Source organism: Maniola jurtina, chromosome 3 (genome assembly GCF_905333055.1).
Source record: "Maniola jurtina chromosome 3, ilManJurt1.1, whole genome shotgun sequence".
In the NCBI taxonomy this organism is placed as follows: Eukaryota; Metazoa; Arthropoda; class Insecta; order Lepidoptera; family Nymphalidae; genus Maniola; species Maniola jurtina.
This window is the reverse complement of record NC_060031.1, coordinates 7,800,997-7,827,517: the sequence shown is the minus strand read 5'-3', so window position 1 is coordinate 7,827,517 and position 26,521 is coordinate 7,800,997. Positions and strand designations below refer to the sequence as shown.

At 37.8% G+C, this 26,521-nt stretch overlaps 2 protein-coding genes across 3 annotated transcripts in view; both read left to right on the top strand.

The window, feature by feature from the left end:
* Window positions 1-653: 653 nt before the first annotated feature.
* On the top strand, window positions 654-10,345 carry LOC123880931 (integrin beta-PS-like). 2 transcript variants are annotated; one of them, XM_045929349.1, is made up of 9 exons: window positions 654-784; window positions 1,040-1,135; window positions 2,761-3,107; window positions 3,647-3,838; window positions 5,841-5,944; window positions 7,845-7,967; window positions 8,887-9,060; window positions 9,545-9,781; window positions 10,023-10,345. In XM_045929349.1, the coding sequence occupies exons 3-9, from the start codon at window positions 2,816-2,818 to the stop codon at window positions 10,164-10,166; spliced, it is 1,266 nt and encodes a 421-aa protein (XP_045785305.1). In that variant the 5' UTR covers window positions 654-784; window positions 1,040-1,135; window positions 2,761-2,815; the 3' UTR covers window positions 10,167-10,345. The 2 variants fall into 2 exon arrangements, 1 of the variants encoding a protein (XP_045785305.1); XR_006799379.1 differs by lacking the exons at window positions 2,761-3,107; window positions 3,647-3,838; window positions 5,841-5,944; ... (2 more) ...; window positions 9,545-9,781; window positions 10,023-10,345 and adding an exon at window positions 1,383-1,919 and having other exon boundaries at window positions 694-784.
* Window positions 10,346-11,509: 1,164 nt separating this feature from the next.
* Window positions 11,510-26,521, top strand: part of LOC123880928 (integrin beta-PS) — a 32,119-nt gene continuing 17,107 nt past the window's right edge. The window contains exon 1 of the mRNA XM_045929336.1: window positions 11,510-11,734. The gene's annotated coding sequence lies outside the window, so the exon portion shown is untranslated. The remainder of the gene's footprint in view (window positions 11,735-26,521) is intronic.

Genomic DNA, 26,521 nt, shown 5'->3' with positions numbered 1-26,521 from the left:
AAATATAGGTAACTAAGTAACTAAGAAGGTAGTATTCAATTTTGATCGCGGTAGGTATTGATTGCCGGGCGGTACATGGCTGGGCTAGAACCGACACTTAGGTATACATAATTAATTAACGAGTAGTGCCGAAAAACATCTTTAAGTAGGTAGTACGTAGCTTAGGTATGATTATTATTATTATTTTAGAGAGAGAGCCAGCACGTGCCAGATTTCCGTTATTTTATAAGAGCTGAAAGTTTCTCTTCGTATTGTTTCCAACACAGCAAGGAACCATCAGCTACTATGAAGTTTGGATCATGGTGGCTTTGGGAGATAACAGGTAATAAAGTGTACAAAAATCTTACGTCAATATAAACTCTAATTTTTTAAATATTTTCTTCGGAATAATATAGGCATCACGTCAAGCATTGCCAGACACTTAGTGTCGTGGCACTGGCAGTCCCCTGCCAGACGTCGGCGTCTGGCAGGTGGTTGCCAAGATTTTCTGCATCTTTATTACCTGTAATCTCCCAAAGCCACCATCCAAACTTTATAGTCGCTGATCGTTCCTCTCCGTGTTGGGGACAAAACGCAAAGAAACTTTCAGCTTTTATTTAATAAAAAAGGTGTGGCACGCGCTGGCTCTTCGTCTATTTGTGTTTATTTTGACTCTTGATAAACAATGATAACCTTTTGTTATAAATAACGCGTAATTTCTTAACAACATGCAGTCATCTCTGGGGTCATCTCTCAATTATATCCCGAAGATTTGTAGCGTGTCAAAATAATTTTTGGAAGTAAGGTAAATTTACCATTAATTTAGTACATTATTTCGGTTAAGGAACTTTCAACTTTAAAGATAAGATAATTTCCAGAAAGAGATATAAACCGCCCAAGTGGGAGTGGGCTGCGCTCTATATGCAGGGTTCCGCACATTTATCTATTATGTACCTACAATAATCTTTTCTTAACTAGATAAGTACCTATCTAGTTAAAAAAAGATCTAGGTAGGTACCTACATATTTAATAAATTAATATTTAAATATCAAAATTTCAGGTCTGCAACTAATTCCGTCTTCGAGTGAGATCCGTGATAAACGGACTGGCCGGGTGTGCGGCAGACAAACAGCAGAGTGACATACCTAGGACCTAGGTAATAATACCTATGTTGTAAGTTTATCATGGATTTGAATTTTCATACCTAGGCTAGCCAATATGTAGATATTAATAATGCTTTTGTTTTCTCATAATATTCGAACATTAAATTCCAGTTTGAACTCTAAAGTAAGCGCACAATGGCTCGCATTTAAAATTTACAGTCATCTGTAGGTTATAGGCCAGATTCTGACCATACTAAGCTTCCCCTTTGTAAGTTTGTAAGTTTAGTTACTTTGTTACAGATATTTATCTAAAACTAAGAGAAACAAATAAAAATGTTAGTACGAATGACCCTTCTATTATGCGTATGGATGAGCTTAATGCACAACTTAATGGCTGTTAGCTTGGGTCAACGCGCCGAGCAGGTGCTAGCACAAGCCCCATGCTCGAGTAAGACTACTTATAGCGATTGTGCGCGAACGCCGCCATGTGCGTGGTGCTTCGCCCATGACTTCAAGGGAGCCCGATGTTTCAACCCCTCCACGGAAGGCGGCACCGCAGGCTGCGATCAAGCTTTCATCTTAATCAACCCAAATACTCAACCAGCAGTCAATCGGGAACTAACCGAAAATAAGTAATCTCTTCTCTACTAATTACCTACTCCCACGATCATAGCTCAGGGGGGCATTGTGAAGCAATGTCCTACTTTAAAGTATCTTATTTAAAAAAAATAGCAATGATTATGATAGTAATACTATGCTAAGTAAACTGTTTGTTTCATAGTTTTATATTTTTAGGCATGGAGAAATAATTTAATAATATAAACCTGAATAAATTAATTTTTTGTTCTTATTTATCCCAAACCCGTCATCCCCAAACAGTGTGAGTGAGTGTGGTAGTCCTCACTCACACACAGTTTATTTCAGCCCTTCTACTGCTTGAGGCATTTTTTCTGGCGTTAATGCTCAAACTTGGAGGAAGCGAGGAAGCGCCTCGATAATATATGGCACAACTTCCAAAATAAACGTTTTTAGGGTTCCGTACCTCAAAAAGAAAACAGGAACTCTTCTAAATAACCTGTCCGTGCATCTGTCCGTATGCTAGTTTTTCAGGGCCCAAAAGTTTAAACGATTTTGATGAAATTTGGTACAGAGTCACCTTTCATCCCGGGGAAGGACATAGGCTTTTTATCCCGGAAAACCAAAGAGAGAGGTTTTTAAAGGCCCATCCGTTTTACCGATTTGTATGAACTTTAGTCCAATGGTAGCTTGCATCCCGGAAATTGATAAGGCAACTTTTGTCCGTTAAATCAAAGAGTTGCCATGGGATTTTAATAAACCTAAATCCACGCGGGTGAAGTCACGGGCATTACCTAGTAACATAGTTATAATTATTGTCTTGATTATAAACAATGATAACCTTTTGTTATAAGTAACGAATCATTTTCGTACCAACATGCAGTCATCTCTCAATCTTTTAAGCCAAGTATTGTAGCTTTGTAAAAATAATTTTGGAGGAAAGGTAGGTAAATGTAGACATTAAATTCCAATCTGGAGGCGGTGTCTATTGGCTCTCTTAAACTTAACTATCATCTAAAAGGTGATAGATTTAATAACAGATAGTGAACTACTAAAACTACTAATAGGCAAGTTTATCCTTAATTTTGTTTACTTGTTACAGATAACTAGGTATTTACTTATCTTAAAAACAAAAAGAAATACCTACATAAGTAAAAATGTTAGTACGAAGGAGTCTACTGCTATACGTGTGGATGAGCTTATTGGCTGTTAGCTTGAGCGAAGTAGCCGAGCAGGTGTTAGCTGAAAACCCATGTACGAGTAAGAAGATTTGTAGCGATTGTATGCAAACGCCGTCATGTGCATGGTGCTTCGCCCAGGACTATAACGGACCCCGATGTTTCAACCCCTCGATCGAAGGCGGCACCGCAGGCTGCGATGAATCTTACGTATTCAATCCAGACAACCAGCAGTCAATCGATCCTATGTACAACCGAGAATTAACGAGAGGTAAATAATATCTTATCTACTGTTATATAGTTGTATCTACTAGGTTTAGTAGCAAATCTTACATAGTACTTATCGTCATACTTAGTTCATAGGGTAAATGCAGGTAAGTACTAGTAGTATTATGCGTTCAAAATGAGATCTCACTCGCCATTTTCACTGTCATGTCAAAAGTACGATTTTAGTCCTTATTTTAAAGGTGAACCATGGGTGAACCCATAGGGTGAACCTTACTTTTGACATGACAGTTGACACAGAGTTAAAATGGAGAGTGAATTCTCTTTTTGTACGGACGATACAATACCTACTTCCAAATTCTTAGGAGGTGTGTATCTATATCGTCAAGACGGCTTTTCCTATTCAGAACTGAGTTCATAGATTGTAGATGGTTTTTGCAATGAAGTACCTACTAGGTACCTAATGAGTTATTGCAGTACCTAAGCCAACTAAATTAGCAAGGAATCGCGGCAAAAACTGAAATCCAATACAAATTGTTATATCTATTGAGTACATAGTTAAAAGATTGATTGTTAAAATTGCAGCAAAGGGTCAAATGGGTACTGGAATGGAATCTTCCTACTACGAAGAGTCGATGAGTAGCAGCAATAGTAGCAGTAGCAGCAGTAGTAGCAGTAACAGCAGTAGCGGTGTCAAAGGCGGAGCGTACGGAGCCGCAGAAGGCGAGAACGTCTTACAAATCAGACCGCAGAGAGTGACGTTACAGTTGCGAATGAGTGAGTGCTACCTATCTTCTTCTTCTTCTTCTCTCTGGGCTGGTTTCCGCACTTAAACGTTTCCGTCTGTTGTGCGTGCGTTGCCCCTCCCCGCCGAAGTCTTCACTCCAGCCATCCAAGCTCGCTCCAGAAGCCAAGTAGACCGCCCAGGTTGCCGAGGGCTTCACGAAGTGAGGTTGGGGATCCCAGATGGCGTTCTCGATGTTCTGCCACGCTTGCACACTCCAGGAGCACGTGCGTCGGTGTTTCATCGACCTCCATGCAGGCCCTGCACAGAGGACTGTCGGTAACACCTATAACGAAAAGGTGTTTGTTTAGTGGGCTATGCCCTGTTATGAGTCCCACCACCTTCCTAAGTTTACCTTTGTCCAGGCGGAGTAGTTTGTTAGTTTGTCGTATATCTATGTTAGGGAAAGCCTCTTTGGCTTGCCTGCAGTCAGTTGCGTTTGCCCATAGATGAGAATGCTCTTTAAGTGTTAGTTCGTGTAACCAAGTTTTATACTCACTGAAGGGTATGGGTACCATAGGCTCTGGCCCTGTCACCTTCAGCGTCGTAGCCCTGCGTGCTAAAGCGTCCGCTGCCTCGTTTCCCTGGTCCCCATCATGTCCTTTGACCCACCGTAGGGTGATGTCATTCGACATGGCGAGTGTTTCCAGAGCCTTGTGGCAGTCTTGTATGAGTTCAGAGGTTGTCGAAAATCTAGCCAAAGCTTTGAGAACAGCTTGGCTATCCGAGTTAATGTTTATCTTAAAATTTGTTACCTGTCGGTTTGCCATTGCTATGGCTGCAGTTGTAATGCCTACACACTCTGCTTGGAAGACAGAGTTGTCCTTACCGAGTGCGTGACTTATTCTCATGTTTAGTTCTTGGCAGTAGGCCCCTGCTCCTGTGCCAGTTTTTGTTTTGGATCCGTCGGTGTACACTACCTATGCTACAGTGCTACCTATAATATTATATGCCGTGATAGCGCCTGATAGCCTAGTAGTTAAGATGTCCGCCCCCTATTCTGGAGGTCGGGGATTCGATCCCGAGCACGGCACCTCTAACTTTCGGAGTTTGCGTTTTGGGCAATTAATTAATAGGTATAAATATATCACCCGCTTTAAAACGATGAAGGGGAAATATCGTGAGGAAACCTGCATGCCTGATTCTTCATAATGTTCTCAAAGGTGTTTGAAGTCTGCCAATCTGCACTTGGCCAGCCTGGTGGACTCTTCTCATTCTCAAGCTAAGTAAAGTTAGCTATTTATTGGTAACTATTTATTAGTAAATCATTTATTGGTAACTGTGTACCTACGTTTTTATAATAAGCTTCCAGAAGACATTTATTGGAGATAGCTGTGCCCGCGACTTCATTCGCGTGGAATAGCTCTCAGCGCGCTTTATATAGCCACGGACGCTCAGGCGCGAGGCGTGTAGTTACAGTACGTACTCTGTACGTTAAAAATGTTCGCCGTGATTCTTTAAATTGACATAACTTTTTTATTTATGAACTGATTGACATGAAATAAACACTAAATGTTAAGTGAAGCTTACTACAATATATATTTTTTTTTTTTTGTTGACGCTGGGGAATGCATTTAAATATATTAGTGAAAACCGTATCTAAATCGAATAAGCCGTTTCTGATATTAGCGTGCACAAACACACAGACAAACAGACAAAAAAAATTACAATTTCGGGTTCGGCATCGATATAATAACAACCCCTGCTACTTTTATTTTATGTATTTCCATTGTACAGACACCACTTTTCTACAATTTTATTATATGTATAGAAGACTAGCTGATGCCCACGACTTAGACCGCGTGGATTTAGGTTTTCTAAAATCCCGTGGGAACTCTTTAAATTTCCGGGATAAAAAGCAGCCTATGTGTTAATCCAGGGTATAATGCTAAATTTCAGCCCATATTATTATTAATTTATATAAATTAGACATAACTATTAATTAACTAAATTAATTAGGAAATTATAGATCCCATTCGCAATTTTTTTTTACAGAGCAGATGCTAAAAATGTCGTTCTCATATGCGCAAGCCCAAAACTTATTGCCAGTTGGCGACGACTTGGACAACATGTTAAACATCATACGCGAGCAGTACAATGTGAGTCACCAGGTAACGCACTGGACCACTGTTCTAGAACAGATCAGCGTGTACGAGCAGCTCAGCAGGCCATCGGGGGCTCCAGCAGCGGCATCCTCAGCGACGACTCCGACAACGTGGTGGACCTCGTGCGCGAGCAGTACAATGTCAGACATTCATATTTTGATGACTTCGACTAAACTACTTATATTTTTAAACCCCCGACCTAAAAAGAGGGGTGAAGTTTGATGTGTGTATCTGTGTATCTGTCTGTGGCATCGTAGCTCCTAAACTAATGAACCAATTTTAATTAAGTTTGTTTTTGTTTGAAAGGTGGCTTGATCGAGAGTGTTCTTAGCTATAATCCACGAAAATCGGTTCAGCTGTTTGGAAGTTACTGTAACCTTCAGTTGTCGGGGGTGTTATAAATTTTAAATTTAGGTACACTTGTTGCACAATGCATTTGAGACAAGTTTATAAAATCTATTGAAATTATGCTCCTGAAAAAAGCAATACAATTGAAGATTTTTGTAAATTATAAAAAAGCGTGGATTTGGCCTGCAGCAAAAGTTTACAAGAAATTACAAGTAGGTCCTACGACGGGTCTGCCCGCGAAATTAAATTTTATTTGGTTATTCGCAATTTGTAAATAATTACAAGCAACGAAAACAAAACAAAGTAGGCTTATGGCATTCTAATTGCGCCTATGGCAGTATCATCTCCACGTGTTTATATAAAAAAAATTACTTGAACGTTTAAGAAATTAGCTATAGTATCGACTCGTCAAACTCATCTTTTAAGTAAAGATTTTTATGTAAACCTGTGAAGATGATACTGCCATTGTCGGAATGAGAATACCATGAGTATACTTTGTCGTATTAGTTTACAAATTGCGAAAAACCAAATTAAATTTGAATTTCGCGGGCGGAGCAAAATATTTTGATGTTGATTTTGATTCTGCTGGGTCCATACAAGGTCCATACTCATCGGACCATAGATGAATGGTACCATCGACATATAAAAAAATATAATGCCCTGTTCCAGAAATTAATATGTAATTCAATAATTATAACCATGGCCTTGCATGTGCCAAAAGTGCCGGTCGTTTCTCCCGTCATGCTTCCCTGAACGGAGTCATACGTAGGTCTCTTATCACAGCTAAAGTGCCTGCAGTATTAGAACCAAATGGTTTGGCACGTAGCGATGGCAAGAGACCAGACGGTATGACTCTGGTTCCGTGGAAACAAGGAAGGTCGCTTGTATGGCATGCCACGTGTGTTGATACACTGGCGCTGTCTCACATACAGGTGACATACAGGTGGCGGCCGGAACGGCAGCCACTAAGGCAGAAAGGGCCAAGAGGCGCAAATATGAAAATATAGAAAATAATTTCATATTTGTGCCTTTTGGAGTGGAGACCATGGGTTCGTGGGGCGAGGATGCCAGATCCTTTTTTAAGGACCTGTCATCCCGTCTTGTGGAGTCCACGGGTGACCGGAAATCTGGCAGTTACCTTGGTCAGCATATTAGTCTAGCCATTCAACGAGGTAACGCAGCCAGCGTTCTGGGCACCCTGCCTCGTTACAGTGATTTGGATGATATATTTGTTTTATAATTTTTATATTTAAGTATTTTTAACATTTGTGAAAATCTGTATTATTACTTTCTGAATAAAAATTTAATCATCGTTTTGATCGTAAAAAAAAAAAAAATCAATTATTAATGATCAGTATTATATATGACTTAGCGTCATCATCTTGGGAGCCACGGGCCCACGAATAATCACGTGTATCTGGCTATAATTATAGGTACATGTTTGGTATATATTATTATTCTAATAGATTATTATTTTGCAAGCGCCTAGCACCCAAATAATATGTTATAGATTTTTCAATAAAATTTCGTAACTTTTTTGATATAGAAAATAATCACGTCAGTGGAGATGAAAGATACGTCGAGTGATGCGCTGCAAATATCGTACTACTCATCGTGTCTAGGCAGCAAGGACACTGTTGTGCAGACAAACAAATGTGATGGACTTAAGGTAGGCTTAAATTAAAATAATCACTACCCATGTTATACTTAACTAATATTATAAATGCGAAAGTGTGTCTGTCTGTCTGTCTCCTACGTTTTCACGGCCCAACCACTGAACTGATTCTGATGAAATTTGGTACAGACTTGGGGTACATCTCGGAAAAGGACATAGACTACTTTTTATCCCGGAAAATCAAAGAGTTCCTATAGGATTTAAAAACTTCGAAATCCACGCGGGTGAAGTCGCGGGCATCCTCAGTACTTAATAGTTAATAGTTATAATATTATATATGCATCTGTTGTATAATAAGAAGGGGTATTAAAACACGAATGTAGGTTTATCTAAGTATTAATGAAATAATTATTATTTATTGCAGTAGTAAAATCAACGAGTTTTTCCGTGATTTGTAACGACCTGAATCCACGCAGACGTAGTTGCGGGCATCAGCTAGTGTTTAAAAGCATTAAGCCTTAGGTCTGCCGTACGATTCAGGAACACTCGATTCGGTAAGTTATCTTTCGATAAGATGTACCTAGTTACCTACTTTTCATTGAAAAATACATTTTATCGGACCATAACTTACCGAATAGAGTGTTCTTGAATCGCCCAACTGATCAGGGAGTGAAATGACAGTTGCGTGAAGGTTTCTGGCGTAGCAGGTACTCACCTAACTACCAGATCGTACCTACTCTCTTTCGTGTGAGTCACATTTCAAAGCATTTACGTATATAAAAAGCTATATTTGTCAGTATGTCTGTGCTTTCACCGCGTCGATCACCCGAATGAAGGTTTCTAACATAGAACCTACCCGAGAGTCGCATTGCAAAGCATGCCAATAGGTATATTAAGCTACCTACCTAATATTAATACCTAGCTAATATTAAGCTATGGGTAAATAGTAAGTTATATACCTTCCTATTTGTAGGTAAATGATGTGGTTGAATTCACCGCTGCGATCACTTTGAAAGAGTGTCCCAAAGATCCAAGAAAATGGAAGCAAAGTTTTGCCATTTACCCCGTCCCCAGCGGGGCGTTTGACAGCATCAATGTAGAAGTTGAAATGCGGTGTGACTGCCCTTGCGAGCATCCTGGACATCATGTAAGTATGTTGTATTGACGCCCGATAGGGTTATAGTATTCTGTGAGTTGACCTGTCTGGTTTCGCACAGGCAACCTACCGATTCCATAGAGAAATGTGATACTTGCCTAGGCTTTCTTCGTGAAATGTTCAGAATGAAAATGAAACCCCTTTAACTATGTGTATATTGGTGTAACAAATAACAATGCAGCAATTTTATCTCTCTTCAATGACTTGTTACAAAAGTTGCTGGCAGGTATGCACTTCCTCTTAAGTACAATATTTTTTCCTGTGTAGGTAATTTCTAGTCAAGTAGGTACGTGGCTACTAGCTAGTAGTAGTAGTTATAGACTAGATTATCGCTTATCACCGCTTATGGTGAAAGAAACATCGTGAGGAAACTTATATATCTGAAAATTTTCATTGTTCTGAAGTGCCAATCCGCACTTGGTTCTCAGTAGTGGGCCGGCGATGGGTAGGTAATTTAATTTTCTTCCTGTTATAGGCGTACGATGGCCGTCCCGAAGTTTGCAACGGTCACGGAATCTCAGAGTGTGGCGTGTGTGTTTGCAAGCCCGGTTACTTCGGCAATTATTGCGAGTGCTACACGGACGGCGAAGTACCATTGGAACCTGAGAGCGGCTGCCGGCCGACCAACGCCACTTCCGGCCCGCTGTGCTCCGACCGCGGCACTTGCGTCTGTGGCGCTTGCGCGTGCAATATAATGGAGGATCGACTTCAGGTGGGCCCTGTCTCTGAAATGCGCTCTGTTGTAAAGTCTGAGCAAAGTTATAGTATGCTCTATCATAGATCTTAGCCATCGAATGTTTAGCTAACAAAGCGCGGCACATACTTAGTAGATAATTTATGGCGGAACCATAAAAAAACTTACGTATTTATTTTTGAATTTTTATTTTGGTTATTTTATTGGAGCAAATATTACTTTTTTAGATACAAGTACCTATTGTTTACACTTTATACAGGTGATATCGGGTCAGTTCTGCGAGTGCGACAACTTCTCGTGCGATATGAATAAGGGCCGGCTCTGCTCGGGGCCGGACCACGGCGAGTGTGTTTGTGGCAAGTGCAGCTGCCGACCCGGGTTCACCGGACCCGCCTGTAACTAGAGGAAGAACCAGAAGCCTTATAATTTATCCCCTAATAAGAATAACACGTGATATCGGGGCTGGACAATGGCGAGTGTGTTTGTGGCAAGTGCAGTTGTCAGCCCGAGTTTCACCTGAGTTCACCAGGCTCGCCTGCAAAATTGACTGTATCGATTTAAATAAAGGTTTTTTTAAATTTATTTATTATTTTACTTAGTTAGATGTAGTTTGCGGATTTCACCTTTGATTTGTGGGTAGGTACAATATTTATATTTTTTTGTATATCTACCGATCTATCCGACTGAAAATGGGTAGTTACCTATCACAAATAATATAGACGTACCTTATCTTATTCATTTCTACTAACACTGCAGCACACAACCACACTCTGTGGCAAATTATTGAGTGATGATTGAAGAGTATTTAACTCACACCCACTCACTTTGCATCATACGTAGATACTAAGCCTTCGATTTGGTGGAAAGTTGGGGTTGCAAGAGAGATGCCCGATCGACAAACGATAATGAGTACCTATAAAGAGACCTATAACCAGATACTCAATGACCTCAGCAGAGTTTCACAACACTAATGTTGGCCTAAAAATGAACATAAGCGCATATTCCCAAGTCTATCAAGACGAAAATTATATTGTCTTAAGCCATGTTCCACTCCACCCAGTAATCGTAAGGAGTCTTGCTCTCGAAATTGTAGAATTGAAATCTGGGTGTTTAATTCATCTAAGTATCTGGGCACAAGGTTCAGCAATCAGTAACAGTATAAACATATTTTAAAGTTACCCGTCGCCACTGTGTGTATTTTAGATTTTGGAATAGAGCGAAAAATAAAGGAATCACCATAGGTACATCATACCACATGTAGTGATTACCAACATAATCTTTGTAAATCTCAGGCAAAAGGTGAACTTGTTAGATGCATAATGCATATACACGAAAAAAATCATAGTTAGATGGCAAGTCTACCTTTCTTTCGTTTCTTTTTTTTTTTTTTCACTCTCGTCTGGCTTTTACAATGATTAGCCAATGTCAAGTTTGTAGTTATTTGTAACAAGTTAGCTAAACTATACAAGTATGGACCCAGTCTGTGCTGGCGCTCGCCGACATACGCACGGCACCTCCTTAGAGCGCTTTCCAGTCACTTTTAACAAAAAAAACACTCCAAAAAGTCACAACACGCGCGCCAGCGAACGCCACTACAGACGAAGTCTTCGTTTCTTTCAAGTCTGAGCAATGAATAATAGCTTTATGAATGAATAGTTTACTCTATGGAATCATCCATGTAAAAAGTACTCTGTGGAATCCACTCAATCAAATAATGCCAACATAAGATGAAAAATAACAAATGTCACTGTCAGAGGATAAAATAAAAATAACTTGGAATAACGGAGGCTCAGTTTATGTGGTGTATTCTTTAAAATTAGCACAGATAATTTAGTGAGCTAAAATAATGTAATGCAGGTGTTTTGAACATATGAAAACAGTGTATTATTATAAAAAACTTCACTACGGTATCATTACTATAGAGATGTTGGACTGTTAGACTGGCATGTACTTATGTGTACAGTTTACTAGGTAAGTAAATAAAAAACATACCTAAAGGCTAAATCTGCATAATTTTATTTCAATTGCCTTGTATGGATCGAAAAGTTCCAAGGTTCAGACTTGAACCCAGCCCTAATGATGTAGATGAATCATTTTCGAGTCACATAAGATTTTGTGTACACATAGTTGGTACCTAGTACCTACCTACCTATCAATAATATTTTAAGTACCTATTACATTTTGATTTCGTAATTTCATTAAAGCCACCACGCCCGGGACTTCTCAGACTTGTCGATAAACGTTCAGCTATTAAAGGTATAGCTTTTAACTTTCAAATCTTTGTAGAGAGTATTTATATTTTTGTAATCAACTATAAGTAATTGCTCTTGGACTTTGTTTGAAATTTTGTGCCATTTGGCTAAATGTATGGAATAACATATTTGTATATTAATTGTTTAAAGACTTAATGAGATTTATATATGGTTTTCTAAACAAATAAGATGTTTAAGTACACTGCATCACTGAGGTAGGTATCATCAATCCAAAAATGAAATATTCTTATGTACATTCAAACTTCACAGACACCAAGGTCCACTTACATTTATGTAGTTGCAAAAAGTGACTAATGGTGTAACCAGTGTTATTGTTAATATGGAAATAAAATCTTTAAAATGATTATTCTGAGCAGAAATTGTGTTCTTTGGAGATGTCACACTTAATAATATAACACTGGCATTGACCTCTACTAATATATAAGTATGCTGGCCTTGCTATTGCCAACCAACTGATTTTGAAGCAACTTGAATTTCGCCATCTCGCTGATAATAGCAGTGGGCATCATGTTAGTGTACTCTGAACGAAATGTTAGGGATAAGATCTGTCAACATAGTGTCAACAAGAAGACCAATTAACACAATTTTAATTCCTGGTATGGTCAGTGGGGTGCTTGAAGCACCCCACTGACCATACCAGGTATATTTTTTCATTTCAGTGAACACTGGCAATGAAGTTATAAGCAAAAGTTGTAACTCACATAAATATTCTTGTTTGGAATGGGCAATCCAGTGCATAGAATTAAATTTTTGTAACAAATTTCTATGTAATTACCTAGAAATTAGTACGATGCCTAGTAATAGTTTTATTGTACTTACTACGGCCATAGAGGTAATTATCATCTATGGAACCTGCTATACTGAGCTGTCAAACACCATAATTTTAATTGTATGAGCTTCCAGCTTCTACATCTTCAAATAATGCATGATACAATTTTATAATGTATCAATATCAACAATTCTTAGCAAAGCTAGCAAACAAAACAAACAATTTTAATTTGACATTTACCGGACCTCTTGTGGCACCCTCTGAGATCAGTTTTGCCTGTAAATCCCCATTGGTACTTGTCACAATTTGATCTGAACTTTCTGTTGTAAATGTTATGCTTATGAGCGAAAACATACCTCAAAACTCATTGAAAACACGACATGTGGCAATCACAGAAAGAATTTGTGTTGTGGCTATCATGCTATACAACCCTAACGTGTTGTGGCAATGAAGAAAAGCCAGACAGGTTCTGAGCACTAATTGGTATATAACAATATCACAAAGACAGTTGTTTGTTTAGTTATGTGTTGAAATTATGGAGGATGATAGTTTGTAGAAATTGTCCGCCATTTTTAGACTTCGGCGGGGAGGGGCAACACACGCACAACAGACGGAAACGTTTAAGTGCGGAAACCGGCCCAGAGAGAAGAAGAGAAGAAGAGAGAGAGTGTCGTCCGTCATTTTTAGGTTGTCGTACCCGTAAGGTGGCAAACATGACCCTAGTACTAAGCCTCCGCGTGCATTCGTCCATCCGTCCGTCTATCAGTCTGTCAGCGAGCTGTATCTCGTGAACCGTAATAGGTAGAGAGTTAAAATATTCATAGAATGTATGTCAACAGATACTAAAAAGTTCAAAATGGCTGCCATGAAAATTAAAAAAATCAAGTGCTACTGTTTCTTGTACAATGATACGGAACCCTTCGTGTGCGGGGCCGACTCGCACTTGACCGGTTTTCAAGTTATTTCGATGAAAATTTAGGCTGTCAGTTAACAGAGCTCTCTCCGTCACTTACTCCATACAATCGTAGTTCCCATTTCATTTGAATATTAAGCAACCAAAGTCCATGAAATTTTGCAGACATATTCTAGAAACTAATATCTGTGTCTGTGGTGTTTTAGATTTTTCTAAAAATATGTAGTTTTAAAATTACAGGGGCTCAAAGATTTGTATTTTTCTTTAAAAAAAGGCCCAACTTTGTGCTCGTTTTTCTAGACAACGAAGCAATTTAATGAAATTTGGAAAAACCACAGACCTAGAAAATTTAATGAATATTATGTAGTAAAAAAATTATCGTTATATATTTTATATTGTTATAATTATGTGGGAACTACGAAAACCAGAAATTACACCCAGAAATCTTGAAAATTTCGTGCTGTCTCGATTTGTGCAAGCGGGGTGGTGAAGTGCGGGGGATGACACGTGAAACTGACAGAAACTGACAGTCTAAACACACGGGCCACATTTAGACTGCACCCAACTCCAAACTTGTCGATAGGTCTAACTAAATACACTGGTACATTTCAACTTGCGTTAGACGTATGCGTTACCTACTCAGACGTTGCCTGTAGATAAAAATATGTCTCATGTTTGCTGGCAATAGCGCATGCATCAAACCCTGCAAGTTGCAACTCTCTTGCAACCTATTCCTCACGCAATACGCACAGCTTTAATATTATAATTTTTGACAATGTATACTATATGTAATGCCATATCACAGGTCACTCTCTGATTTATTGCTAACAATTTACTTCCAAATGCAAAGAAATCTAAGTGTGTTGAATTCACACTGCCCAATACCAGGACCTTAAATGACATAAATTCATTGATAAATAATCATATGTTGAAAATAAAGGAAAACCCCGTGTTTCTCGGTATAATGTTAGATGCAAAGCTTCTATGGAACACCCACATATCAACACTTGATGGTAAACTCAGCTCTGCTGCTTACACTGTTAGAAAAATTCAACAGGTACTGACGTGGAAACTGCAAAAATTGTATATTTTACCTATTTTCACTGTATTATGTCTTACGGACTCTTGCTATGAGATAAAGCGGTAGATATTGAGAAAAAAATGTATTACAGAAAAGGACAGGACGTGCAATTTATAATTTAAAACCGCGCGCTGCCATACAATAAAAATATAAGGAAATAAGTACCTTATCTATTATCTTATAGTAGCTTCTAAATATATTTACAACTAGCTAATGCCCGCAGCTTCACTCGCGTGGATTTAGGTTTTTAAAAACCCGATCCTTTCATTTCCCAGAACAAAAGTTGCCTCTCCGTAATAGCCCGTCCCCGGGATGCAACTTGTTTCTGTATCACGTAAGAATATTTAAACGGATGATCCTTTTCAAATCCCGAGGGATCACCAGGATTTAGGAATGCAATTTCTTACAGCATCAGGGTTGAGGTCAACGACAAAGTGTTTACTTGGTATAGATACCTTCAATATCAATTAATAATCGACACTTTTTAAATCCCATTAGCTTTAGTAGTCAGGTCCCCTGCAACATTAGGATTGAGGAGTTGGAATCCAAATATTTTATTGAACAATGTCGCAAACTTTCTTTATCGATTAAAAAAACTACCCAAAATTACGCAGTTAGGTTACCTGCCAAATTTCATGGTTTTGAGTCAACGGGAAGTACCCTAGAGGTTTTATTGACACACACGACAGACAGAGAGATAGACAACAAAGTGATCCTATAAGAGTTCCGTTTTTCATTTTGAGGTACGAAACCCTAGAAAACGTAGGAACGGCATTCCGAACCAGTGGTAAATTTTTCTGACCATCCAAAAACACTTTGAAGTTTAGCTAAAAATTTACAGGAATAAAAATTTATCATTGTATTCCATTCCATTTCATTCTATTCTATTCTGTTCAAAGATAAATAGATAATAAAAATATTTGTCACCGAAACAATAATTTACGATACATCAACCAATATCAATTTTACTGATGACAATCTGACTATTACCAAAGTGAACGACTACTATAATATCTATTATATACGACTAACATAATATGTATTATAAATTGTGTGCCGTTTGCATTCTCACTAGGTTCTCATTAAGTTTGTTTTATTTGGTTAAACTTTCTGGCATTTATATTGTTATGACGTTTAATTGGCAAACAGTCTGTTTATTGGCTGAAACTCAAAAATTCAGCCAATCACAACAAAGAAAATATTGTAATAATGATTGATGCAGCTTTCTGTAATTGAAAACAAAATATTTGACATTAACTTGAATGTGACAGTGTTTTCCGAATAGGGTTGCCAGAGGCCCCGTATTTTACTGGTTACTAATTTCTTGGCCGTTAGGGCCATACTAACCATATAACTAGCCATGACCGAAGCCTCCCACCAGACCAGAAATTTTGAAATGGCGACTGCGCCTGGGAAGCCGTCAAAAACCTAAGCCTAAAATAATACTTACACTATTTCTTGCATTTGCTTACCAATTTTTTTTTGGAAATATATCAAACATTTCGCGCTCAGTTCACTCGCGCTTTGAATTTCTATTACTTGGTGTAAAGCCCGCAATTTCGTTTGCATGAATTTAGATTTTTAAAAATTCCGTGGGGGATTTTCCGGGCTAAAAAGCCGCCTAAAAAAAATGTCTGGGATGCAAGTTACCTCTGAATAGTAAGTACCAAAATTTTGGTAAAGAAGATGGGCCATGAAAGGGTAACAAATAGATAGGCAAATAGATATACTGTCGTATTCGTAATATTAGTATGGATAGGAAGCTTTAAAAATAAAATCTTGCTATGGCTACACTCGTTTCCCTTTCACTTTAATTTTTTCTGTATTGAACCAAAAACACTTACGCTCACTGCGCTCGCGCTTTTTTATTGTTGTATTTTATCTCACTGTCAAATTGAAAGGCGAAATTCCACTAACCAGGTAATTAGCCCATAAAGTTGAGCGAATGTTTTTTTCCTCATGACAGGATTCAGTTCCGGCCCTAATAAAACCTCTCCCGCAATCGATTCCTGGCTACGGCCATAGTATTGATACTGTGAAGGTGGAATTACAAATTAAATGTAATTTTAAGTTGAAATGAAAATATTGTATGCATGAAATGTATAACATTTTGCTTTACAACACTAAGAGTTTTTAAAAGCTATTTAAATAAATAAATCTTTTATTAATTTGACTGTACCTTACTCGATGCTTAAACAATATGAGATAGACGTCATTTGTCCCGCCTTAACGCATCTATCTCGCTCTATCATATAGCGCTGTCCCTCTCTTTCACCACCACCGCCTAGCAGTGCGAAGCGTGGCCCAAAGTGGCCGCGTTATTTTATTCATTGGCGTTTTGTTTCCCGCCGAGAACGGTTGTGCTTGCTAAAATGCAGCACTCTGGAGAAAAAATTACCTGCATTGGATAAAGTATTATAATACTCATGCAAGAGTATAATTACTTAACAATATTTCATAGAGGTTGTAAACCAGATCACGTGAGTTTTTCAATTTATTTAATTCTTGTAAATGTTTGAGTATAGAAATACTTTTATTTCTTAAGCAAAATTTTACTGCATAGCTAAATTCATTGGCTATTTATGAAAATGTCATCTTAGAGGTAGTTTGTTAATTTAAATACATGACTCAACAGATAGTTTGACATCGCATGAGTCAAATATCGATTTTATTAAGCTACCGTCAATGAATCCTATATAATTTCCAACAATTCATTGTGAACGGAAAACTACTTCATAAGGTAGGTAGTTTTTGAAACATTTGCAATTTTTGTTACATTCAGCGCCATAAAAACCACAGTTGGTTTTACCTGGCACTGAGTTAATTAATTATAGCTATACAATAAAAATAAAACTATAGAAACCAGCATAATACCAAATTGGTAATGTAGGTACATAGTATTTAATCTTGTGGGTAGGTAAGAACAATGTGCAGCGCAACGCGCAACGTCGTGTACATTCACGTCATTCGTATTTTTAAATGCTATCATTTCTATGGAAAGAAATGTTGAAATATTTATTGGTTAAAAAAAAAAAAAAAAAAAAAAAAAAAAAAACTAATGCTATTTATGATTTAATATAAAAGGTATCCGGTAGTACCGGTGCTTCCGTTTTCATTTACTTTTAGATTCTTGCAGATTAAAAGTACATAATTGATTACATTGAAAGGAAAAGGTTCAGGTACCAGTTTTCAGATTAATCGAGCCTATTGAAAGTGAACAAATTTTATAGCTTATTAAATGATGTAAAACTTTCGTGCCTACCCACCTACCACGATAAATATATTATCTCTCACGATATGTTGATAATTTGACCGGCTTTCATGAACTGAATCCGTGGTAGATGCCTTTTACGATTCAAAAGAACTGGCATAAGTCTAATTGAATAAAAACATTTTGAATTTGAATTCTATTCATGGTTATATTCAGAACAACGGTATTAGAGTTACCTAAGAGAAGCGAAAGTGTAAGGCTCAAAGAAATGTTAAAAGGCCTTTTATAAATCTACCTTCGCCACGCAGGCGTATTTTTGGAAAACAGAGTGGCTCTTCGTGGGAGAATACATGGCAGTGTTTTTGGCCATTTAAGAATCTAGCTCCGCCTCGCAGGCGCAGCTTAAAAATTATTGGAAAACAGAATGGCTCTTCGTGGGAGTATACATGGCAGTGTTTTTGGTCATTTAAGAATCTTACTCCGCCTCGCAGGCGCAGCTTAAAAATTAAATGCCTCCTCGCGGGAGTGCATGGGCCATTTGAAAAACCTAGATCCACCTCGCAGGTGCAGCTTAGAAATTAAATGCCTCCTCGCAGGAGTGCATAGGCCATTTAAAAAACCTAGATCCACCTCGCAGGTGCAGCTTAGAAATTAAATGCCTCCTCGCGGGAGTGCATAGGCCATTTTAAAAACCTAGATCCACCTCGCAGGTGCAGCTTAGAAATTAAATGCCTCCTCAAGGGAGTGCATAGGCCATTTAAAAAACCTAGATCCACCTCGCAGGTGCAGCTTAGAAATTAAATGCCTCCTCGTGGGAGTGCATGGGCCATTTAATAAGCTAACTACGCCTCGCAGGCGCAGTGTAAAAGTCAAGTAAGCAACTCCTCGCGGGAGTGTGCATGACATTGTTATGGTCTCAGTGGAATATCAATCAGTCGCTCTTGGGCGCCACCGATATTTATGCTAAGGTTTACGCTCCGTTATACCTGTTTTTGCTTCGAAACCTCCTTTGGTTCTTCTTGGTCAACTCAATTTTACAGGTACAGGCTTATGACCTAATGTTTTGGCCGATTAAAAATCTAGCTACGCCTCGTAGGCACAGTTGAACTACGCGGGCTGGTTAGCACACCTCGTGCATATGTTTGTAATGGTTCATGCCTACTTGCCCTTGCAGGGTAGTCGTTGCTAGGAGCACAGCTGCTCTCGTTTCAGTCACGACGTAAATAATTTTATGGTCTTTTGTATGACCTTATTAACGAAGGTATGGGTTCTAAGCGATACCGAATGCAAATATATTGATATAAATTTCAGAGGCCACTTGCGTCACGTAACAAACAAATTGGGAAGAGTAAAAGCTCCGAAATTACACATAGAAATATAAATATATTCTTATATCTCATAAAGCGTACCGCATACCGCTTTTTACAAGCTCCCGATATTTTTAATGGGAGTCATCCGAACATCGCAGTCCTATTGCCATAAATTGACATCTACAGTGTGTACAGTGAGCAATGCAATCATCTTGAATTGGCTATCGCTCTCTTGCTGCTGGCTAATTGCAGCAAGTATTAAGTTTATAACATTGTGTTATTCACATCTCTCAAGCTAAAGGAGCCATACTTCTGACCAAGTAAAGGTGCCTATAAATAACATGAAAGGAAAGCCAACAAAGCAATTTATTAATTTTATTTAGAAAACTTAATTCTATCATTACACGCTAATTCAATGGATAAGTTAACCTAAATTCATTATCATGATAAACGCACCACCAGCTCACTACAGAGCACGGCTGTCTTCACTAAATGAGAAGGGTTAAATAGTTTGAATTATATAATAATATTTTTACTATTTACAACTAATCTAATGAATCTATACTTGTCATATCGTTGTGGTTTATATGAGCTTGCCAAGTGATCAACTGATCAGGTAGATTTGTTCAGTGACTGACATGAGCGTGCGAACTTCGTACGTGAGTGACACCCGCTGCAGTACGCGAGTGCGAGTGTATGTTTGCGCCAACAGTGGCGGCTTGCGTCCACGTGACCCACTATTTCGGCTCTCAAGACTGTATTTTCTGAAGAATAGCAGGTTTTTGCACCTTCCCTCATATTATTGGTCTGCATGAAGCGAAGGATTTGAGATGATGGTATCAGAATCTCCTTTCTTCCATCTACATGCCTTTTGCAGCTTATTCTCTCACAAACAACGTTGCATGGACATCGCGTTTTCGTGCTTGATGGGCAGACTTCTCTTGTCGAGCCTTGGACCAAACCGATGCATTCCAGGAGAAATTTCCGGTTATTGTAAGTTTCAATCAATCAATATATTTTTGATGTAAATGCGTGTATGCTAAGAGCAATGCATTTGATGGAAAAGTCAACAGGATGTTAGAGTTTATTTAAAAGTATCACCTCATTTCCACCTTGGAAATGAGGTGATACTTTTGTGTACATGGTCAGCTTTTTCGTCTGGCATGGACTTATGACAGAAGAGGACGCAATCTGCTCCTCTCTGGGAACTGGCATCGTGGCTACCAGATTACTATTATCATTATTTATTATTATTTATAATAGACTAAGCAGCTTTCGCTGATTCGTCTATATCAGAGGTGCTTCGAGTTTTCCGAATGTTTGTTTAATGTTTTCTTGAACTGGTTAACAGAGCTTGTCATAACTACATCCTTGGGCAATTTATTCCATATGTGACCGACTCTGTTGGTCAGAAAGTGTTTTAATGAATTTGACACTGATAATTGACATGTAGCTTCATGTCATGTCCCCTAAAGCTAAGATTGCTCCTTCTCAGAAACATGCTTTCAAAGTTGGGACATTTAATAGTTATTTAGTATTTTGTACGTTTCAATCCTGGATCATAGTCTAAATACATTTTCAGTTTTGCAACAAAACAACGGTCATGCCGACTATGTTTCTAGACTTGGCATTCCTCTGAATTAGCATTTGCTAACCGCATACTCGTATGGCGGAGAAAGACTTTAGAATGAAATGCTAGATTTATTCGCACCTAGCCGTGCCCGGTGTAGCAAATTTATAATCTTAAACAAGACAGCTTTCCTACATGGAAAATTTAATGTTAACTGTTAAAATCGTTTTCCAGTTCAAAGTCACATGACAAAAATTTTCATATGCTCTGCTCGTGGCAGAAGATGCATGGTTATACTTTTAAAATAAAACAACCCATTTATTTTTCAAAATTGTTGGTTCAGAAACTAATTCAGCGGACAAAAATTCATTTCAAATCTATCGAATTTCTATATTTCGAATAATAACTTTGATCCAGCCTGATGTATCAGAACTTAAGATCTGTTTAGGGGTTGTGATTTAATTTCATAGTTATTCGTAATTGTAACATGGTTATTAATTCTGAGTGAATTAGATCTGTGTGCAAGGATGCTACAAGAAGCATTTACACAATACCTTACCTTGTATATGTTATAAGTGGGCTGTAATCCTAAAATCTACGACATCTTCTATGATGTTGCTGGATTTAATAGTCATGTGTAGGTCTGGATCGTAAAAGTTCCAGGAGCAAGGTATGTCCGACGCGGGAGCGATTTCAGTCCAATCCAAGATGTCAAATTAACAGGTTAAGACAGTTTTATTGTACAGTTTGTTCGGATACTATTGTGCAAGGAATGGATTTTCGTACCGAATCAGCTTACCGTGCCCCTAACTATGTCCTGATCCTCGATAGGGGCTTTTTGGGTAACATTACCATAAAACTTTCAATAATTTGAAACTGTGAGAATATTCTTTGTTTTCACCAGTGAAATATCCACTTTTATGATTGAGCTTGGTCGATTTCTTTTCATATCTTTTGTGAATTGTACGAGCATTGCTGACTGTCTTCAAGTCAGCGTAGTTAAACATTCTTGTCATAAAATGTCAAAGTCACAGAATTATTCAAAGTAGTACTTACCTACCTTGTCTTTGTCACTTTTCGATTGTCAAATTTTGGGTGAGTGCTTTACAAGCTATCGGAGTTGTTAAGAAACGCATTCCTAAGCTTTCTTATCATTTAAATAATCCTTTACATGGTGATAGGATTTCCAGTAAGTTTCGTTTTATGAAACTTTAAGCTTGTTGAGAGACGTCTCCAAAAGGTTTTTGTTCCTTTTTTGCTTCAAAGTTAAAATCTTTAAAACATGGTAATATTGAGCGCGCCAAGATAGATCTTGGAATGTCTAAGCATTGTGCCAGAAGACAGTTTGTAATAACTACGTTTTATCACCATAGCTGGGCATTAACTCATTAATCCCTTCATCATTAATTAATGAAGTCAACATTTCGGCTAACAATAAGTCATTACAAGTCCTGGTCTGGTTCAAAGTGTCCTAGCTACAGCCGCCCAACGCAGGTTGTAGAGTGTTCCTTTATAGCTTTTTCATGCTTAGTTTAAAATAAACTTCTAATTCTAATAATAGGAAGGATGGCTGCTAGTCAAATCAGCGACTTTTTATCATGTATTATAGAAGCAAGCGTTATTTTGCGGAAGTCCATGATATGCAAGGAACCAAAAGCTTAATTTGCTATAATTTATTTTTGACAGTGGCATCATCCCAATTCTTGTAGAATGATAAAACAAAGAGTATGAAGAAAATACCTAAACAATGATGAATTGTTTATTTATGAGTTTCAAATTAAAATTTTCTTCTGTTCTGGTGAGAACTGTACGAACTTTTCTAAATAGCAAAGCTATGAGCCAAGAAAAGGACATGGAACTAAAGAAACTAGACTGTTCTGGGAAGATTTTTCCTGGTCATAGTGAAAATAGTTATTTTAAACAAAGGAACCTTTCCATTTTAAATTCGCTCCATGGCATGTTTTGTGCATGTACTAAGTTACTTATTTTTACCCAGGATTGTTCATTGTGATTAAATTGTTCTTAATAGATATCTAAGATATCAGATGTCCGAGGATTTCATGCAGGACGGTAATAATTTCAGTATGTTTTCGAAACGATTGGGTCAATTGTCTAATGTTGTTGAAATAGCTGTATTTTGACCCAGTTATATTGTTTTTGGTGGTATATATTATGTTATTGACTCATAGAGTGAGTCTAAAATATTTAATCACTCTTGCAATGGCAATTGTTTTCATGACTAATCACTATCCTAATATTGATGCTGTCTAATTAATAGGTAGACTTTACATGCAAAGAATGTATTTACAAGTGTTTGTGAGGTCAGCCTTACCTATTGACTGAGTATTACACATACAGGCACGCATATAATTTTAATTGCTAAATTTATTGCCTAGCTTATAATGGTTTGCCTGATGTAATACATACACGCGTATATCTTTTCTGTTATTTTGTATGTCGACTTGCAAACTCATTCTTAATTCGCAATCATGTGAATAGTTTGTTAATGAGGATTTACACCCCGTAATTTTTCTTTTCTCTTTTCTTAGCAAGAAAATGGCATTATTTGCTCAACATATCAGTTGTCTTATATATATGTCACATTGGCGTCAAAGATGTTAAATCTTTGTATGGCGCAGATCACCACCACCACCAGGCGATAACAAACACGTCTCATATTGTTTAAGCATCGAGTAAGGTACAGTCAAATTAATAGACGCGTTTTACCTACCAATAAAACGCTTATTAATTTACTTACCTTACTCGATGCTTAACTTTGAATTCTGCCTGGTGATTTTCAACGCAATGAATAAAATAACGCGGCCACTTTGGGCCACGCTTCGCACTGCTAGGCGGTGGTGGTGAAAGAGAGGGACAGCGCTATATGATAGAGCGAGATAGATGCGTTAAGGCGGGACAAATGACGTCTATCTCATATTGTTTAAGCATCGAGTAAGGTAAGTAAATTAATAAGCGTTTTATTGGTAGGTAAAACGCGTCTATTTAAAACCACATTGCAAACACAGTTCACCAATCAAGACACGGCAACATACAGAGAAAAAATACAAAACTTACAAATAAACTGAAATATCTAAATAGGCTTTCCATGCATTTCAGAGAGACCCACCGCCTATTTCTTCAAATACTTCAAATTTTCAAATTTCTTCAAATCTAAACCCCGTATTTTTGATGGTGGTAGCCTGTAAATCAAAAAGAGCCAGGTGGCAACCCTACTTCGACCTAGACAGAATGAAAAATTGTTTTCATTACTCGGTATGCCTACTGCCATAGTGTGACAGAAAGTGTGACGGTAGTTGTGACCTCTGATTGGCCGACTCTCTTTCACTATTTGCTAAAATTGATGATTGCAACAACAATTTTTTCTTTTTTATAATCAAAAACAGAACACGGACGTCAAACAGGTTGACTAATTGCAATCATTTCTGACCGGCTAACATTGTTCCGCTAGTGGCTCAAACTCACTGTCGCAGCAAGAACATGGTAAATTCAGCCAATCACAGCAATTTGAAATTTGGTTATCACAAATGTACCGATCTAGGAACCGAGAATGCACGAACCAGGGCAGATAGAGATAAGAACAATAATATCATACGTAGGAAATCGACGGGGGATCGTTGACAACGATAGCCTTAAGAATGAAGAATTATGTGTTTACCCGATTTTAACCGATTTTGATGAAAAATACAGAGTTAGCTTACATCCTGGGGAAGGACATAGGCTTTTTATCCCGGAATATCAAAGAGTTCCTACGGTATTTTTAAAACATAGGTTACTATGTATCCCGGAATATCAAACAGTTCGTACGGGTTTTTCAAAACCTAAATCAACGCGGACGAAGTCGCAAGCATTATCTAGTTACCTATAAAACATCGCGAAGCTAGACCATTTGGTTGGTGTCACGCGCTGAAAGTTTGAAGTTTAATGCTATGTTTAATATATAAGGATGTGCATGTGCCCATAATGCAATGGCGCCGCGCCTTTAAAGCAGAAGGGAGCGGTCGTCGACCCTTCGTGCACCCTCCACCGTTATCGCCGGTATATATGGCAACTGGACTCGGGTTGCACGGATAAAGGACAAAGTTCTGTTATAATCGGACGCATTTACTTCTTACCTGCGCTTTTTACCTTCCTACTCTATAATCTTCCTTATCAACAGTAAACCTGAATACCTACTAAGATAAGGTGACGAATGGCATAAAAATAAGTATAGTTAAATATTTTTTCACTTTTTGAATGTCAATAGTTAGTTGATTTAATTTTATGGTGATAGTAATATTACAGCGTTAACTTAATGATTCCATTGCCGTTTAACTGTTGCATAACTGTATCAATTTCAAAATAAATTATTTAACCTCGATTTTTAGGGTTTCGTAGTAAAGGTCTTATTTTCTGTTACATATAGTTCATCTGATCATGATAGATGTGCAATACGTAAAATCCATAATATATTGAAAAAATCTTTCGGGATACGTTATAGGTACGTAGGTAGATAGATACCGTCTCTAAACATAGAAAGCGAGTGCAATTTGATAATTTTTATTAAATGTTTGAACACACCAACGAGACCTCATTGAGAGTGTATTTCAAAATCATTATGAGGTTTTAAAATATAGTAGTTATTCAGAAAACTATCCTTTTCGAATTAATAAGTAAGTGACTGTTGTAAGAGAGTTAATTTATTAAAATTTCATACCTACAAACTTTAGGGGTCAATTTACTAGGTACTTCACACTTTAGGGGTGGAATGTCGCAAAATAGGTAGATAGGCATATCCTTTGCTATAAATAGCGCATCACTTCGTAACAACATGCAGTCATCTCGTAGCTCGTACATTAAATTAAAGCTAATGTCAGGGTACATACTAGGATTTCTGAACGATGCAGAAACGACCATAAGAACGTCATTAATATACTGAAAAGTGAATATGTGCAGTATGGAGGAACATAACGCTGATTGCGAGTTGAATCATTCATTATGGACATGACGTAATTTCAATGACCTACAATAGCACCGGTTTTGTGCTACGTCTCTGTTACTTATTTCTATGATTTATGCAAATTTTAAATATAATCCATAGTTAATATTATGATATATTGATATTGGTGAGGTATTGATGTTTGGTACAGAGATATTAATTCAACAGATGTATGGAAGTTTCACCCCCCTGGTCAAAACCTGAACAAATCATTAGCCATAATATTTCGATATTACTCCAAATCAGGAACGTGTACAAGGACCACGAAATTTAGGTTCTTCTTACACGGCTATCAGAAAAAAGGAGTGTAATGTTTTCAAGGTGTATCTATGTTCTTTATTCAAAATCAAATCTTGATATATGGGGTATAGTTAGAATCCTTACATCATCTCGACTGATACTGGCTATAATTTTTAAAAGGTCATGATGGCAGTTGTATGGCACCATTTTCAAGTGTGTTTTTTTTAACTTTTTAGATCTATTTTGGGAGGGCAGTCTTTTAATTACGATCTGTTTGGTGATATGCATTAGATTGGGGAAACCGTTGTTATGGTACACTATGGAGTTAATTCATAGTAATATTGACTCCGATTTGGCACGTATTGGTTCCAAGAACGAGCGGTGACGGGCGCCGT